Source organism: Glycine soja, chromosome 12, assembly GCF_004193775.1.
Source record: "Glycine soja cultivar W05 chromosome 12, ASM419377v2, whole genome shotgun sequence".
NCBI classification, from domain to species: domain Eukaryota; kingdom Viridiplantae; phylum Streptophyta; class Magnoliopsida; order Fabales; family Fabaceae; genus Glycine; species Glycine soja.
Window position 1 is genome coordinate 31,863,164 of NC_041013.1, and position 17,345 is coordinate 31,880,508.

Sequence of the window (17,345 nt, forward strand, 5' to 3'; positions counted from 1 at the left end):
TCACCTAACCACTACCCGTGCAACCTCTACCTAAGAGCCACTCTTAGATATGAGAACCCCTCTCACTCCCTCTCAATCACACTCCCGTGTTTACAAATAAATCAAAGACACACCAGAGATTGCTCTCTGAACAATAGAGATCAACTCTACACAAACTAAAGAGATCAACTCTACACAAACTATAGAGATCAACTCTACACACTCAGGTCCAACACTTGATGTTAGGATAACATCAAGGTGGCTCACAAAACACTCAAGTCCCAAAACTCACAAAATAACTCTTCAATCTCGGACTTGGTAGAAAACTCGTGCAGCCTTCATGTTTATATAGCAGTGTGCGTTTCTGGGCTGCAACTACTTGTGCTGGATGAGATCTATCATTTTCCTGAAAATCTGCACTTAAAGATCTAAAAGATACAGTTTGATCTTTTAGTTTTTATCTTTAATCTTTAATCTCTGAACGAACTATTCAAGTTTGTAATTCGAACTTTAATTATCTTTTAATTCGTTCCTAAAGATAGATCCCCAAATCTGTTGCTAACTGCACATTAATCTGTTAAAGATATAACAGATTTATGTGTCCAGTATTTTCGGGCCGGATGTCAGGGACATTGTATCTGACATCGTGGATCCTGCATTGTGCATTGTGCAGCAACTCCAGTATTTTCGGGCAGGATGTCCTGGACATTGTATCCGACATCGTGGATCCTGCATTGTGCATTGTGCAGCAACTCCAGTATTTTCGGGCAGGATGTCCTGGACATTGTATCCGACATCGTGAATCCTGCAGCTTCAATTCTTCATTTGACATTTCATCTTGCCTTGTGCATTGTGCAGCCCGATCTGATTCCTTGACATAACGTTGGACATCATGTGCAGCAATTCCAGCTTTCCTTCATTGTCTAAGTGCTTATGTTTTAACAAAATCTTAGCCAATCTTTTAAAACTCAGTAGAGCTAAGCACTAACATTACTGACAAAGTTTGTACTATTTCCATGCAATATGAAGTATGAAACATAAGCACCATCAATGCACTGACCGTGGATAATTAAAGATTCTAAGTCATCCCCCTCCAGAGATGCTCAAAACTCTTTAACCACTCTATTTCTCCCACCAGGAATATCCAACATGGTCACTGCATCCCCCATGTACATACACATCATACATCATCACAATGACATTTTCAACATCTCATCTCAATGTCATTATCAGCATCAACATCAACATCATCTCAACATCAATGTCATCTCATCTCAATGTCATTCTCAACAACAACAACATTATCTCATATCAACATAATCATAAATAAAAACATAATCTCATATCAATATTATCATAAACACCAACATCGTCTCATATCAATTATTATCAATATCATCTTTAATAACAACATCATTCTCTATCAACATTATCATAAACATCAATGTCACCTCATATCAATTGATATCATCAATAACAATATCATCAGTAAATCACATTCCACATATACACATATATAGTTCATGCCTGAGATTCACACTCCCTAGGTCTTCAGACAACACAAGTCTAATAAAAACAATAATGTCATTTATCAATAACAGGCGTATCGCATCCCATTAGTAAAAAATAGCATGCAACAGGGACAGGCATACATCCCCATAGTTAGGTTCCCTGACCCCAACTATGGTATCAAAAGCCATAAATTATAATAAACTCCCCACACCTATCGTGAGCTCTCTGTCAGTTTCTCTTTATGTCACTCATAGGCCTCTCTCGTTCACGTTCGTCGGTCCAAATGCAAGGTTCTATATACCAAATCAAAGAAAATTTAGTATAGATTTCAAAAACAAGGTTAATAACAACATTCAGGGTCAATTACCCCTATCAAAACATAAAGGGCTAAGGGGAATTTTGGATTCCACTAAAAGGAGATGTCATTTTGAAATTCTGATAACACCAATGTGACCGGGGTTCAGCAAAGGTCACAAAAATAATATCAATTTTTTATAAAAAGACAACTTTTACAACGTCTCATTTTCAAGGGTTTTTCAAAGGAAGTGTAAAAACACCCTATTACAATACCCAAAACACAAGAAACACTAAGAGAAACTCAAACTAAATAGAAGAAAGGCTTAGAAGTCAAGATTACCTCAGAGAAGCTATGAAAGAAAGGATTCAGGGATTGTTCTCCACCGAATCATTGTGGTGGATTCTGAGGGTTCCACTCCGATTAAAATGTTCCTCTCGGTGAGGTGGTTCAGTGGCAAGTAACTATGGCTCGTGATGGCCACCAGTGATCGTGGGTGGTGTTGGAGGAGGTGTTAGGGCTTGGGTGGGTGTTTGGAGAGAAAAAAGAGTGAAAAAATCATGTTTTTCACACTGAAGAACGTAATTATAATCTGCAGATCTCACTTATCGAGCATGTCTTGCTAAGCGAGAGTCCACTTTTGGCGCTAAGCACGAATTTTTGTGCTTAGTGAAATTCCTCTCGGGTTGGGATTTGCACTGAGCATGACAATTCACCCTGAGCGCAATTCCTCTTGCGCTAAGCGTGACAATTTGCACTCAGTGCAATACCCTCTCGAGTTGGAATTGCACTTAGCGCGCTAAGAGAGATGTTAGAATTTTTATTTTGCACATCCCAACGGTCAAATGGTGGAGACATGTGTTAGGAACATATATTCAAAATTTGAAGACGATCCAACGGTTAACCAGTATAGGATCACTATTTTACCAGAATAGGTTTAGGTAAAATTTGAAATCTCACAATTTCAACTTAGGTCAATAAAACTCCACATAACTCAACATCCACATCAAGAAAATCACACATGACTAATTAAAACCATACCTCAACTCATTTAAGTCAATCATATAATCAAATAACACGATAAATACAATTAAACATCAATTTTATAGTTAGCAAAATTTCAGGGCGTTATAGAATACAAATGCAGGGTAGTACAAGACACTCCCAAACTACATAGGTAGTTAGTAGTTGTGAATTTAGTTTGAGTGTAGGACTATGTATGACTATCCTAAGCTAATAGACATTTCTTTAGTTGAAGAAGCATGGGCAACAAACATGCCATCTTATGAACTGACAATGCATTTGGTAAGGTGACATTTTTTGTGGTCCTGAAATTTGGAAAGATTTAGATACTTCATACATAATGCAGTTCACAAGGAAGAAAGTAATGTACTCTCTGTTTTTAATGGAAATGAGAATTCCCCAATAACTAATATTGTTCCATTCAAATTATAGATAGAACCATTTCAATGGGTTGTGATTGTATGGTGCTCAGTAGACCAGTTAAAGTGATTTGTTATGTGAGTTCAAGAGGTCTTGCATATTTGCATCAGTTGAGCAACCCAATCTTGCTACACCTTTGGCAGTTTTCAATAGTTTCTCATAGCAATGTAAAGCTCAGGTGTTTGGATATTGTTTTGTGTCTAGTTGATGCCATTGCTCTTGTAACATATTCTTGTAAATACCCAAATTGCACACGACTCTACACCATCAAGTTCTGCATCCACTACAAAAAAAAAATCATTATTTCCAACGGAATATTTTACATGAGAGGTTATATTGAGAGATTACTGATGGAATATTGAGAGATTATATTCTGCCGGAAAATTTTTACTTACTGATGGACAATTTTTCCACAGAAAGTATAACTTACCAACGGATTTTACCCATGGAATATGTATCCATCAGAAATAAAAATTATACCCAAAATCAAAAGAATCCAACCTTAGCTAGACTCCACCCACGTTTGTGATTTCAGGTAGCTCTGGCACCTTGCCGTTACACTTACTCCACCACCCACGTCGTTGTCATCGTTGTTGTCATCATTGCTCGTGCTTTCTACCTGACATGTGTGTGTGACATCTCATCTCTTAGTCTTTCTTACCCCCCCCCCCCCCAATCCCCTTCCATAGTACCCCTCATTCTTTATTATTCTTTCATGAAAGTGGATTTATGCTTAGTTGTTGGCTCACATTGGTTCCTATTCTTAATATATGTTGACTCATGGAACGATGTTAACTGATTTAATGAATGAGAAATGTTTCATCTGATAGTAAGAAGTAAGAGCATGAGAATTCTCTTTGAACAAAATATGAATAATTGCTACTATACGTCCTTCTTTGTAAATCAAAATTCAAAACTTCAATTTTCACAGACGAGGTGGAGACTGAACTTAGCCTTAGTTCACTGTGAGCAATTTTATACAGTCTCATTTGCAAGATCTAATGAAGCTTAGCTTTTAAAGTTATCATAAATTATAAATCAATTTTAGAATATGGCTCCAAACAATTCTCATTACAAATTATTCAAGTAAAGGCTTTATGCCATTCTTCTAGCCCTCTTCTTGAATTAATGTTATGCTAATTAACCAGCAACTGTTCTTCCTTTACAAACAACAATCCAAATAAAAGATGGGGAAAATAGGGATGATTCATTTTGAATCAAAGATGACATAGCAGTCAGGTGTCTTCCAATATCTTTTTTGTTTCAATCGCAAGTCACAAAATATTTTTCACTTGCAATAAGGGAATAATAGAACAGCTCTGGAAAAAAATTGATAAATCCTAAAATTACAGAATTCTGTAGGAGTTGAAAAGTGGCATATTACATTAGGGGTGCATCAGCAAAGACCTCAGCCAGCATACCATCTTAACTACCTTCCATGGCAAGCAGTTCTACTTCCTTCTCTTCCTCATTGGAAAAGTCTCGTCTTTCAAGCTTGGCATGAGTTGCAATATACACCATTTTCTGAGCTAGTTCCAAATTTCAATTTTTAAGTTGCATGGTTCTCTGTGTTGCCATGTAATCCTTTATTCCTAATTAGTTCTGCTAGTCTAATACTATTTTCAAAATCTAAATGTTAAAGATAATGAAAACAAGTGTGAATATTTGTCTTTTCTAGTAAACTTCTTGGTTTTTGCTTAATTTCAGAAAGTATGTGTGCAACTTGCTATCTTGTTTGTGTGTGTATAAGCTATGTTAAAATGATTTTAACCAAAGGATATCTACTAACTTATTTACCTATTTCCATGTGTATTACAGCAACATAGCTTCTATGAGCTAATTGTGAACAAAGCTAGAGGCAAAAGTGGTCTAGTATGTTTCTTTTATTTATTTATTTTACATTTCTCTATTGGAAGGTGCATGTTTTGTTGTTAAATGATGCCATCAACACTCAATTTATTAATGCTTAGGGGGAAAGCATAGTTAGGATTTAGGTCCCTCCAAATTTTTCTGCATGATTACTCATTTGTACTTCATTTTTCCAAAATAATGTCCCCCTGCCCCAATTAATGTGTTTGTTCTTTTTTACTCCTGTGAGAAAATTTTGTAAATTTGTTTGACCTTTTCATTTCATTAGTTGTTACTTCCCATTCTTCCTTTTATGCCAACGATTTGGCATATGTAGTTGATATAGAATACAATAATATAAAGCAATTGAAGTTGTTAACTCATTCTCTATTTTTTATTTCTTGACTTCTTCAAAATACCAACTGTGCGTTGTTGTAACTTTCTAGTATTATGATTTGGTATGTAAAAAATAGATTTTGATGTTTAGTTATTAGCTCTCACTGATTGAGCTTGATTCCCTCTAAACCTCTAGATATGCACCGTTAAATAATTAAGTGTTATATCCAATGGTGTTAAGAAAACTTGTCTACCATGCCTGACATTACAACCTTGTGCACCTTAGAACCCCTCCACAGTTCATAACTTAGCAGTTTACTCGTAGTTTGAGACTCTTGAAACATTGGACCCCTTGTCTTGGCCTTAAAACATTGGTTTGATATTTTTTATTATCATACTATTGGTATTGATGATTTTGTTGATGATTAATTTTATTATATGCTTATCGTATGAATGTGCAGGCCAATTAGAAGAGAAGGGTTTCATTGCAACTGTTAACCTCTATCCTCCATTCAGGTTTCACTCCAATATATTCCTCCTCTCTGTTTCTATGAGAAGATATAATAATATATTCTGATTTTATATAGTTGTTATATCTATTAGATTTATCTTTAGCCATATCTTTAGCTTATATATCTTTAGCTTGTAATCTTGTATATAAGCAAATGGTGCTTAATGAATTATTCGAGGAAACAATTTCTTTCATGGTATCAGATTGCTTAGGGAAAGATTTTTGAACCTTCCTCAGCCTTCCGCACACATGCCATAGCATCGTTCAGCCCCTTTCTTCTTCTTCTCCCCTTCTTCTCCATCACCATGCCTGACTCAAAATCTACCTTTCACCCTACTCTTGTTGTATCCAACATAAAAAATCATGTCCCAATCATTCTTGAGATGGAAAATGTCCAATACGCGACATGGGCTGAACTTTTCAAAATTCACGCACGATCCCATAGGGTAATTGATCATATAATTCCTTCATGGGATGGCAAGCAAAAGATTCCACCAACGGAGGAGGAGACAGAACTCTGGTTGACACTAGACGCCACTGTTCTACAATGGATTTATGCCACCATTTCTCATGATCTTTTACATACTATTCTTGAACCCGACACCACGGCAATGGAGGCTTGGAATAGGTTGCGTGATATATTCCAAGATAACAAACACTCTCGTGCCATTACACTTGAGTATGATTTCACCCACACAACCATGGAGGCCTTTTCAAGTGTCTCTGCTTACTGTCAACATCTCAAGTCACTGTCGGATCAACTCAAGAACGTCGAATTTCCGGTCGATAACAGTAGGTTGTGTTAGACAAGCGGCCTCAGATATCTTAAGAAGGGGGGGGTTGAATTAAGATATTCCAAACTACTTGCCCTAATTAAAATTCTATTTCACCTTTTTTTTTCAAGTTATGAATTCCCTTAATGACAATCTTCTTAAATATTAATTCAAATAACACAATTTGAATATGAATATAAAGCAATAATAAATAAAGGAGATTAAGGGAAGAGAAAATGCAAACTCAGTTTTATACTGGTTCGGCCACACCCTTGTGCCTACGTCCAGTCCCCAAGCAACCCGCTTGAGAGTTCCACTATCTTGTAAATTCCTTTTACAAGTTCTAAACACCCAAGGACAATCCTTCCTTTGTGTTTAGAATTCCTTTACAACAAGAGACCCACAGTCTCTTAATTCCTTAGAGAATGAGTAGAAGAAGAACAATGAATCTCTTTAGAAAGAGATAGATTTTTACAGATTGAGCGCTCAAATAATTCCTTAATGAATTGCAATTGAATTGGCCAAGGAATTCTTAAGAGGATAAAATGAATTTGCTCTCTGAGAGGATAAATACTTTTTGTTCTCAAAAACTCTGTCAAAATCGTGTCTCAAGTCACACATATATAGGCCTTATGAAAGCCATTCAATAACCACATGAAAGGATGTGACTGATGAGAATGTTTTCTGAAAAACTCCTCTGGTAATCGATTACAATAAGTGTGTAATCGATTACACTCTTTAAAATTTGAATTAAAACGTTTAGAAATTGCTAATAATCGATTACCATATATGTGTAATCGATTACACAGTGCAAATTTTGAATTCAAATTTTAATAGCTGTTGTAAATCAGTTTTGGCCACTGGTAATCGATTACCAGAGAGTAAATTTGTTGAAAAACACTTTTTAGCTTAAAATTCTTGGCCAAACCTTTTGCTAATCCAATTGGAATTCCCTTCCATTTTAATATCCTTTCTAAGACTCTATAGACTGTCTTGATCATCCATCTTGATTAACTCTAATTGCTTTGTCTTGAGTAAATCTTTGAGAAGCATATGATTCATGTAATCCTTTGGCATCATCAAAACTTTCAGCTTGATCCTTTGTCTACAATCTCCCCCTTTTTGATGATGACAATACCTGAAATCAAGACAAGCTATATACAAGATGATAGCACGTTCACACAACCCTTACTCCCCCTATCTTTTGGCATGTATGCCTAACTTTTCTTAACGATAAATTTCTAAATTTCTAATTGATTTCTAACCCATGTTCTCTCCCAAGTTCTCTCCCCCTTTGGCAACATCAAAAAGAACTAGAGCAAGGCAATCAATAGCCAAACATTAACACAATAAATATCCAAACAAAGCCAACCATGTAACCAAAATAAAACCATACATGTGCATAATCAACAAAAGCAATGTCTAGAAATATAATTATAGTGCAAGACTACGATAACTAGAGCAATAAAAAGCCAAATACACGGCGTTAAAACAGAGTACTAATAATACTTAACCACTAATAATACTTAGTCTTAATAATAACTTATAAGCTAAGAGGATGATGGAGGCGGTGGTGGTGGATCAAAGCAAGTACGGATGAAGGAGACATCTTCTTCAACTTTGGTGATCCTTGATTCCATGGCATCAAACCGCATGTCGACTTGCAATTCCCTATTATCAAACTTGTCACCAACAAAAGTTTGAAGACCATCGAACTTTTCCAAAAGCTTTCGAAGAAGAGAGGAATTATCTTCAACTGGTTGGTTGCCTTCATCATCAGCGGGTGGAGCACCCTTTTTGACCCAAGAGCCATCATGCTCTTTGCGGTAACCAAAAGAAGCAATCACAGCAGCACCAATTAAAAAGGATCTCTTGATTGGAACGTAAGGTTCAGAATCAAGAGGAATTTGAAAATGGCGGAAAAAGAGAGTGACAAGCTGTGGATATGGTAGTGGAGCATTTAATCGCAATGCCTTATGCATGCGATATCTGACTAAGTGTGCCCAGTCAAGTTGACGCCCTGTATGAAAGGCCCACATGATAATTAGATCTTCCTCAGAAACCTGGGCAAGGTTGGAAGACCGTGGAAGCAAAATACGCATAATTAAATAGTGAAGGATGCGGCTTTCAAAAGCCAATGACCCGGCAAGAAGACGTCCGGTCATATCCGCATTGTTGGTGCAAACCAACTGGCGGGCATCATGGGCAGAGAAATCAAATTTCCAGTCGTCATTCAGTGTACCTTCAAATGGTACACCGTCACTGGGTAATTTGGTTAAGTCATGGAAAAGGGACTGGTCAATGACCATTTTTATCCCAAAAATTTCAGAAATCAGAGTGTTGTCCTGAATTTCAAGATTACAATAAAAAGCTTTAACCAATTCAGGATAAATAGGCAATTGTAATGACATAAAAGGTAGAAGACCTAAGTTCTGAAAGGCTTGAATGCAATCAAAGGTTTCAGCAGAAAAGAATTCCATATCAATAAACTTAGGGTCGATAATGGAACGAGATGAGAAAAGATTGGAGTACCGTTTCTGTTGTTCATCGGAAGAAAACACTGGGGAAGAGGAAAATGATGCTGGAATTGGTGCTGTGGATGTGCTAGTGGCTCCGGAACGATGAGCTCTTGAAGCCGAAGCGGAGGCGGAAGAACCCTTTCGTTTCTTTGATGATTCTGCCATTTGAAGGAGTTTTTGTAGATTTTAATTGGTGAAATCAAAAGAGAAATGAAAAAGAAGAAGATCGCAATTTATGGGAGTTGATTTAATGGAGAAATGAGTGAGATACGAAGATTTGGAGGTTTGGGAATGGAGGAACGTCGTGAGAGAAAAGGGGCTGCGTAGGGATTTCTGGAAAATGTGATATTTATAGAGCAGGACGCGTGGTAATCGATTACAAGTAATGGTAATCGATTACAGGAGGAGGCAGCCTACTGGTAATCGATTACATGAATACTGTAATCGATTACAGGCTATCTGTTCTAGTGTAATCGATTACAGTATTCATGTAATCGATTACCAGAACAAAGAATAGCCTTTTTCTAAAAGAAAAACTTATTTCTAAGTCTAAAAACTTATACTATCTTAATAATTAATTATACTAACAAAAAGTAAATTAAATTAAACAACACAAGCGTTATACTCAATCAAAACACAATCAATCATTCATAAAAAACAAGAATTCAAACAAGATCAAACAAACAAAATAATCTATACACAATAAATAAGAGTAAATCAACCAATCATTCAATCAATCATCCAATCAATTCCTATTTTTCTAAATCTCTTACGTCTAAGAGACCTAACTCTCTTCTAATAGAGAAGAACACTTCCTTGGGGAGAGGTTTTGTGAAAATATCAGCAAGTTGATTCTTAGTATCAACAAACTCTAATACACAATCTCCCTTTAGGACATGATCTCTAAGAAAGTGGTGTCTAATCTCTATATGTTTAGTTCTAGAGTGTTGAACTGGGTTTTTGGATAGATTTATGGCACTAGTATTATCACACTTAATAGGTATACGATCAATAATGATGCCATAGTCAGATAATTGTTGCTTCATCCATAAAATTTGTGCACAACAACTACCGGCAAAGATATACTCCGCTTCAGCGGTAGATAAAGCAACACTGTTTTGTTTCTTACTATGCCATGAGACAAGAGCCGATCCAATGAATTGACAAGTTCCACTTGTACTTTTTCTATCAGTTTTAGATCCGGCAAAATCAGAATCAGAATATCCTATTAAGTTACATGTTGAATTCTTAGGATACCATAATCCTAAATTGATTGTTCCTAATAGATATCTCATGATTCTCTTTACTGCACTTAAATGTGATTGTTTGGGGTTGGATTGAAACCTAGCGCACATACATACACTAAACATAATATCAGGTCTACTAGCAGATAAATAAAGAAAAGATCCGATCATACCTCGATATTGTTTTATGTCTATAGACTGACCAGATTCATCTTTATCTAAGTAACAATTAGTGCTCATCGGTGTAGACATGTGTTTTGCACTATTCATCCCAAATCTTTTGATCAATTCCTTGAAGTACTTGGATTGATTGATGAATATACCTTCTTGAGTTTGCTTGATTTGTAATCCCAGAAAGTACTTTAGTTCTCCCATCATTGACATTTCAAATTCACTTTGCATATCAAGGGAAAACTCCTTGCACAATGAGTCGTTAGTGGATCCAAAAATTATATCATCAACATATATTTGAACCAATAAAATATCATTATGCCTTCTCTTTATGAACAATGTGGTATCCACTTTACCTCTGGAGAAATCTTTTTCTAAAAGAAAATTGCTTAAGCGTTCATACCACGCCCTAGGGGCTTGTTTCAAACCATAAAGAGCCTTTTGTAATTTATAAACATGGTTTGGTTTATCAGGAATTTCAAAACCAGGGGGTTGTTCAACATATACCTCTTCTTGAATTAAGCCATTTAGAAAGGCACTCTTAACATCCATTTGATAAAGTTTAAAATCCATTATGGATGCATATGCCAATAGCATTCTAATGGCTTCTAATCTTGCAATAGGAGCATATGTTTCTTCATAGTCTATTCCTTCTTCTTGATTATATCCTTTTGCTACTAACCTGGCTTTATTTCTAATAATTATACCATGTTCATCTAATTTATTTCTAAAAACCCATTTTGTTCCTATGATAGGATAATTTTCAGGTTTTTCTACTAATTTCCACACATTATTTCTTTCAAATTGGTTTAGTTCTTCTTGCATGGCAATGATCCAGTTATCATCTACTATGGCTTCTTTTATATTTTTAGGTTCAATCATAGATACAAAAGCCATATTATTGCATAAATCTTTAAGAGAATGTCTAGTTGTTACCCCTTTTGAGATATCACCAATAATGTTGTCGAGGGGATGATCTCTTGAAGCTTTCCATTCTCTTGGGAGTTCATCATTGGATTTGACTTCTTCTAGAGGATCTTCATTGTTTCCTTTGTCATTTCTTTTGGAATCTTGTTCATGAATGTTCATATGTTCTAAAGAATCTGCAATGTCATCTAGCATATTCTTTCTTGACAATATAGCATTCGATTCATCAAAGGTAACATGAATGGATTCCTCTATATTCATAGTTCTTTTATTATATATCCTATATGCTTTGCTTTGTAATGAATATCCAAGAAAAATACCTTCATCAGATTTTGCATCAAATTTTCCTAGATTATCTTTACCATTATTAAGCACAAAGCACTTGCAACCAAAAACATGCAGATGAGAAATATTAGGTTTTCTACCATTATACAACTCATATGGGGTTTTCTTTAAAATGGGTCTTATCAAGGCCCTATTCATGATGTAACATGCAGTATTGATAGCTTCAGCCCAAAAATACTTTGGAAGAGAAGTATCATTTAATAAAGTTCTTGCAATTTCTTCCAATGACCTATTTTTCCTTTCAACAACTCCATTTTGTTGAGGGGTTCTAGGTGCAGAAAAATTGTGTTCAATACCATGTTCATCACAAAATAATTCAAAATCTTTATTTTCAAATTCACCCCCATGATCACTTCTAATGGATGCAATCTTAAGATTTTTCTTGTTTTGTATGACTTTAGCTAGTTTTCTAAATGCTTGGAATGAATCACTTTTATGTGTAATAAATAATGTCCAAGTATATCTAGAGAAATCATCAACTATAACTAAAGCATAGTAATTTCCTCCAAAACTCATGATTCTAGATGGACCAAATAAATCCATATGCAATAATTGTAAGGGTTGAGTGGTTGAAACAACATTTTTAGGTTTGAATGAGACTCTTGTTTGTTTGCCCTTTTGACATGCATCACATAGTTTATCTTTTTCAAATTTCAATTTAGGCAAACCAACTACTAAATCTTTTGAAATTAATTTATTTAAGTGATCCATGTTTATGTGAGCAATTCTTTTATGCCATAACCATGGATCTTCATCTTTACTAAGAAAGCAATGATTGTTTTCATGTTTTATGCTTAAGTCTATCATGTAAACATTATTGACTCTATGTCCTATATGCTTTATATTAATGTCATGCTTATGTTCTATAAGACATTTCTGAGAATCAAATGATACTAGATAGCCTTTGTCGCATAGTTGACTAACGCTAAGCAGGCTATGCTTAAGTCCTTCAACAAGTAGAACATTTTCAATGGAGTTTGAAGAATTTGTACCTATTTTACCCACTCCAAGGATTCTACCTTTGTTTTTGTCACCATATGTTACATGCCCGCTTTTCTTTGGAGAGATATGTGTAAAATTTGATGCATCTCCAATCATATGTTTTGAGCATCCGCTATCTATGTACCACTTCTTTCTCAAAGATACCTGCATAATTAAGTTTTTGACTTAGGTACCCAAATTTTATTGGGTCCTTGCATGTTAGTATAAATTGTGGATCCTTTTGGGACCCATATCATTTTAATGTTATTGTAATTTTTCTTGAAGTAGCAAGTTGATATGCCATGTCCTCTTCTTCCACAGTAAAAACAAGTGATAGAATTAGAATTACATTTTTGTGTGGAAGTGGAAAAGTTTTTATGAAACTTTTGTTGTTTATCAGATTTATACCCTAGTCCATTTTTATTAGATACATATCTTTGTTTACTTAATATAACATCTAAATTATTTTTACTATATGAAAATTTTGAAACTGAATTCTTCAAGTCTTTAATTTCTTTTACATATTTATCACAACAACTACAAGAATCTGATATTTTCTTGTCAGAAATAGTGGAGATATTAACTTTTTCATTTGTTTTAGAAATTGAGACTTCATTTCTAAGAAGATCTAATTCTTTGTTTAATTTCGAAATCTCATTTTCTAAATTTGAAATTGTTTTCTTTGAAGATGAAACTAATTTTGCAAGTTTAATTGACTATTTATGCAGATCACCAAATGCATCTTGCAATTCATCAAAAGAAATAGATAAGTTATTCGAAGATGTTACCTCTTCATCACTTTCGTAACTTTTAGCCATAAGGCAGAGATTTATCTCTTCATTTTCAGAATCTTCAGAGGATTCCATATCATTTTCATCCCATGTAATGTATGCTTTCTTCAGTTTCTTTTCACTATGATTTTTCTTTTCAGATTTTTCCATCTTTTTCTTGAAGATGGGACAATCAACCCTCAGATGTCCAGGTTGATTGCATTCAAAGCATTTTAGAGTAGAGGATGAATTTTCTGTCCTTCTTTTTGATTTAAAATTTGGTCGCCTCTGATTTCCTCTTACTTTAAGAAACTTGTTGAATCTTTTTACAAAAAGACTTAGATCATCATCATCATCTGGATCATTATCCTGATCACTTTCTTCTTGAATTGAGGATGATGCTTTAAGAGCAATTCCTTTCTTTTTCTTGTCATTTTCTTCATTTTGGTGCAATCTCAATAGTTCCATCTCATGTTCCTGCAACTTTCCAAATAAAGTGGCAAGAGACATATTAGACAAATCTCTTGATTCAGAAATGGCCGTTACTTTGGGTTGCCATTCTCCACTTAAACATCTTAACACCTTGTTTATAAGATCCTCATTTTGAAATTCTTTGCCTAAGGCTGCTAGATGATTTACTATATGTGTAAATCTCTTTTGCATACTTTGAATATTTTCATTTGCATTCATTCTAAATAATTCATACTCATGAGTTAGTGCATTTATCCTAGATCTTTTAACATCTGTAGTTCCTTCATATGTTAATTGAAGAGTGTCCCACATTTCCTTAGCACTCTTACAATTTGAAACCCTGAAATATTCATCCATTCCTAGGGCAGATGTTATTATGTTTTTGGCTTTTAAGTTGTATTGTACTCGTTTTCTATCCTCTTCAGACCATCTATCTCTAGGTTTTTCTATGGTTATGCTTTCACTTGATGAACTACCATCTATTGAAACTCTTTCTACTGTGGTGGGCATATAAGGCCCTATTTCTATGGCTTCCCAGATATTTAGATCTATTGCCTCGATAAAAATTTGCATTCGGGTTTTCCAGTAGTGGTAACCCTCTCCATTAAAGATTGGAGGTCTATTGATAGAATTCCCTTCTGGAAATAAGGAATTTGCTGAGGCCATCTTTTTCTTGAAGCTTCTAAACTTTATACAAGAATGAAGCTCTGATACCACTTGTTAGACAAGCGGCCTCAGATATCTTAAGAAGGGGGGGTTGAATTAAGATATTCCAAACTACTTGCCCTAATTAAAATTCTATTTCACCTTTTTTTTCAAGTTATGAATTCCCTTAATGACAATCTTCTTAAATATTAATTCAAATAACACAATTTGAATATGAATATAAAGTAATAATAAATAAAGGAGATTAAGGGAAGAGAAAATGCAAACTCAGTTTTATACTGGTTCGGCCACACCCTTGTGCCTACGTCCAGTCCCCAAGCAACCCGCTTGAGAGTTCCACTATCTTGTAAATTCCTTTTACAAGTTCTAAACACACAAGGACAATCCTTCCTTTGTGTTTAGAATTCCTTTACAACAAGAGACCCACAGTCTCTTAATTCCTTAGAGAATGAGTAGAAGAAGAAGAATGAATCTCTTTAGAAAGAGATAGATTTTTACAGATTGAGAGCTCAAATAATTCCTTAATGAATTGCAATTGAATTGGCCAAGGAATTCTTAAGAGGATAAAATGAATTTGCTCTATGAGAGGATAAATACTTTTTGTTCTCAAAAACTCTGTCAAAATCGTGTCTCAAGTCACACATATATAGGCCTTATGAAAGCCATTCAATAACCACATGAAAGGATGTGACTGATGAGAATGTTTTCTGAAAAACTCCTCTGGTAATCGATTACAATAAGTGTGTAATCGATTACACTCTTTAAAATTTGAATTAAAACGTTTAGAAATTGCTAATAATCGATTACCATATATGTGTAATCGATTACACAGTGCAAATTTTGAATTCAAATTTTAATAGCTGTTGTAAATCAGTTTTGGCCACTGGTAATCGATTACATCCTCTGGTAATCGATTACCAGAGAGTAAATTTGTTGAAAAACACTTTTTAGCTTAAAATTCTTGGCCAAACCTTTTGCTAATCCAATTGGAATTCCCTTCCATTTTAATATCCTTTCTAAGACTCTATAGACTGTCTTGATCATCCATCTTGATTAACTCTAATTGCTTTGTCTTGAGTAAATCTTTGAGAAGCATATGATTCATGTAATCCTTTGGCATCATCAAAACTTTCAGCTTGATCCTTTGTCTACAGGTTGGTTCTGCAATTGGTGTCTAGTCCCACTGAACCCTACAAGGGAGTGGCCACCCTCATCCGTCAAAGTGATCCCTTGCCTCAGTTTTATCAAGCACGGTCGATGCTTGTTCTCGAAGAATCCGACCTCAAGAAGGTGGCTCAGACCTCATCCTCCGCCATGGTGGCTCGTGACTCAGATGAATCTTAAGAGATGTCTGATCATTCATCAGCACGCCACACAAATAATGGTGGAAAACGGTATTCAAACCATGGAAATTCTAGAAAGAATCGCAACAACACTGGTGGTCATGATAACTCAAGCGCTGGCAAGGGAGGCTCTGGTGGCGGGGGTAAAGGTGGCGGTGGCAGCAATCGCGGGGGTGGACAGCAGCAGCCCTAGAACAACCCTTGGCCTGTAGGACAGCAATGGCCTTGGTCATGGATGCAGTGGGTTGTTCCTCCTTGTCTGTACCCAGCGGCTCCATGGGTCAGGCCCAATTATCAGCAACCTCCGCCCCAACAGCCCGGTATTTTTGGGTCCAGACCTCAGTAGGCATACACAGCCATAACTCCTACTCCAACAGACATCGAGGCTGCAATGCACACCCTCGATATTACTTCTCCGAATCCGAATTGGTATATGGACACCGGCGCCACCTCTTATATGACGTCCACCTCAGGTAATCTCACGTCTTATTTTAATATGAGCAATCATCATGGTATCACTATTGGTAATGGTCAATCAATTCCTATTCATGGTTATGGTCAAACTAACTTGCCTTCCCCACATCCTCCTTTAGCCTTGAAAAATGTCCTTCATGCTCCTAAACTAATCAAAAACTTAGTGTCAGTTAGAAAATTTACCACTGATAACTCTGTGAGTGTTGAATTTGATCCCTTTGGGTTTTCTGTGAAGGATTTTTAGACAAGGATGCCTCTAATGAGGTGTGAGAGTTGGGGCGTGCTTTATCTTATCACCGAGTCCACCACTCCAGCTACTTCTTCCTCTACTTTTGCTGCCTTAGCTCCTTCTCTTTGGCATGAGCGGTTGGGACACCCGGGAATATCTATCTTGCATTCTCTTAGGAAGAATAAATTTATTGAATGTAATCAAATTAGAGACTCTCATATTTTTCATTCATGTTCTCTTGGAAAGCATATTAAGTTACCTTTTGTTTTCTCACATTCTCATACTCTTATGCCATTTGATATTGTTCACACTGATCTTTGGACATCACCTGTTTTGAGTTCCTCGGGGCACCGACATTATATCTTGTTGTTCGATGATTATTCTAAATTTTTGTGGACTTTTCCTTTGTCAAACAAATCAGATGCTTATTCCACATTCATAAATTTTAGAACTTTCATCCGAACTCAATTCGAACGGGAAGTAAAGAATATACAATGTGATAATGGTA

At 35.6% G+C, this 17,345-nt stretch overlaps 1 protein-coding gene across 1 annotated transcript; it reads left to right on the forward strand.

The window, feature by feature from the left end:
- The first annotated feature begins 6,229 nt into the window (after positions 1-6,229).
- Positions 6,230-16,135, forward strand: LOC114378928. The gene is made up of 2 exons (XM_028337512.1): positions 6,230-6,720; positions 15,946-16,135. Exons 1-2 carry the CDS (start codon positions 6,230-6,232, stop codon positions 16,133-16,135), a joined length of 681 nt encoding a protein of 226 aa, XP_028193313.1.
- Positions 16,136-17,345: the final 1,210 nt, after the last annotated feature.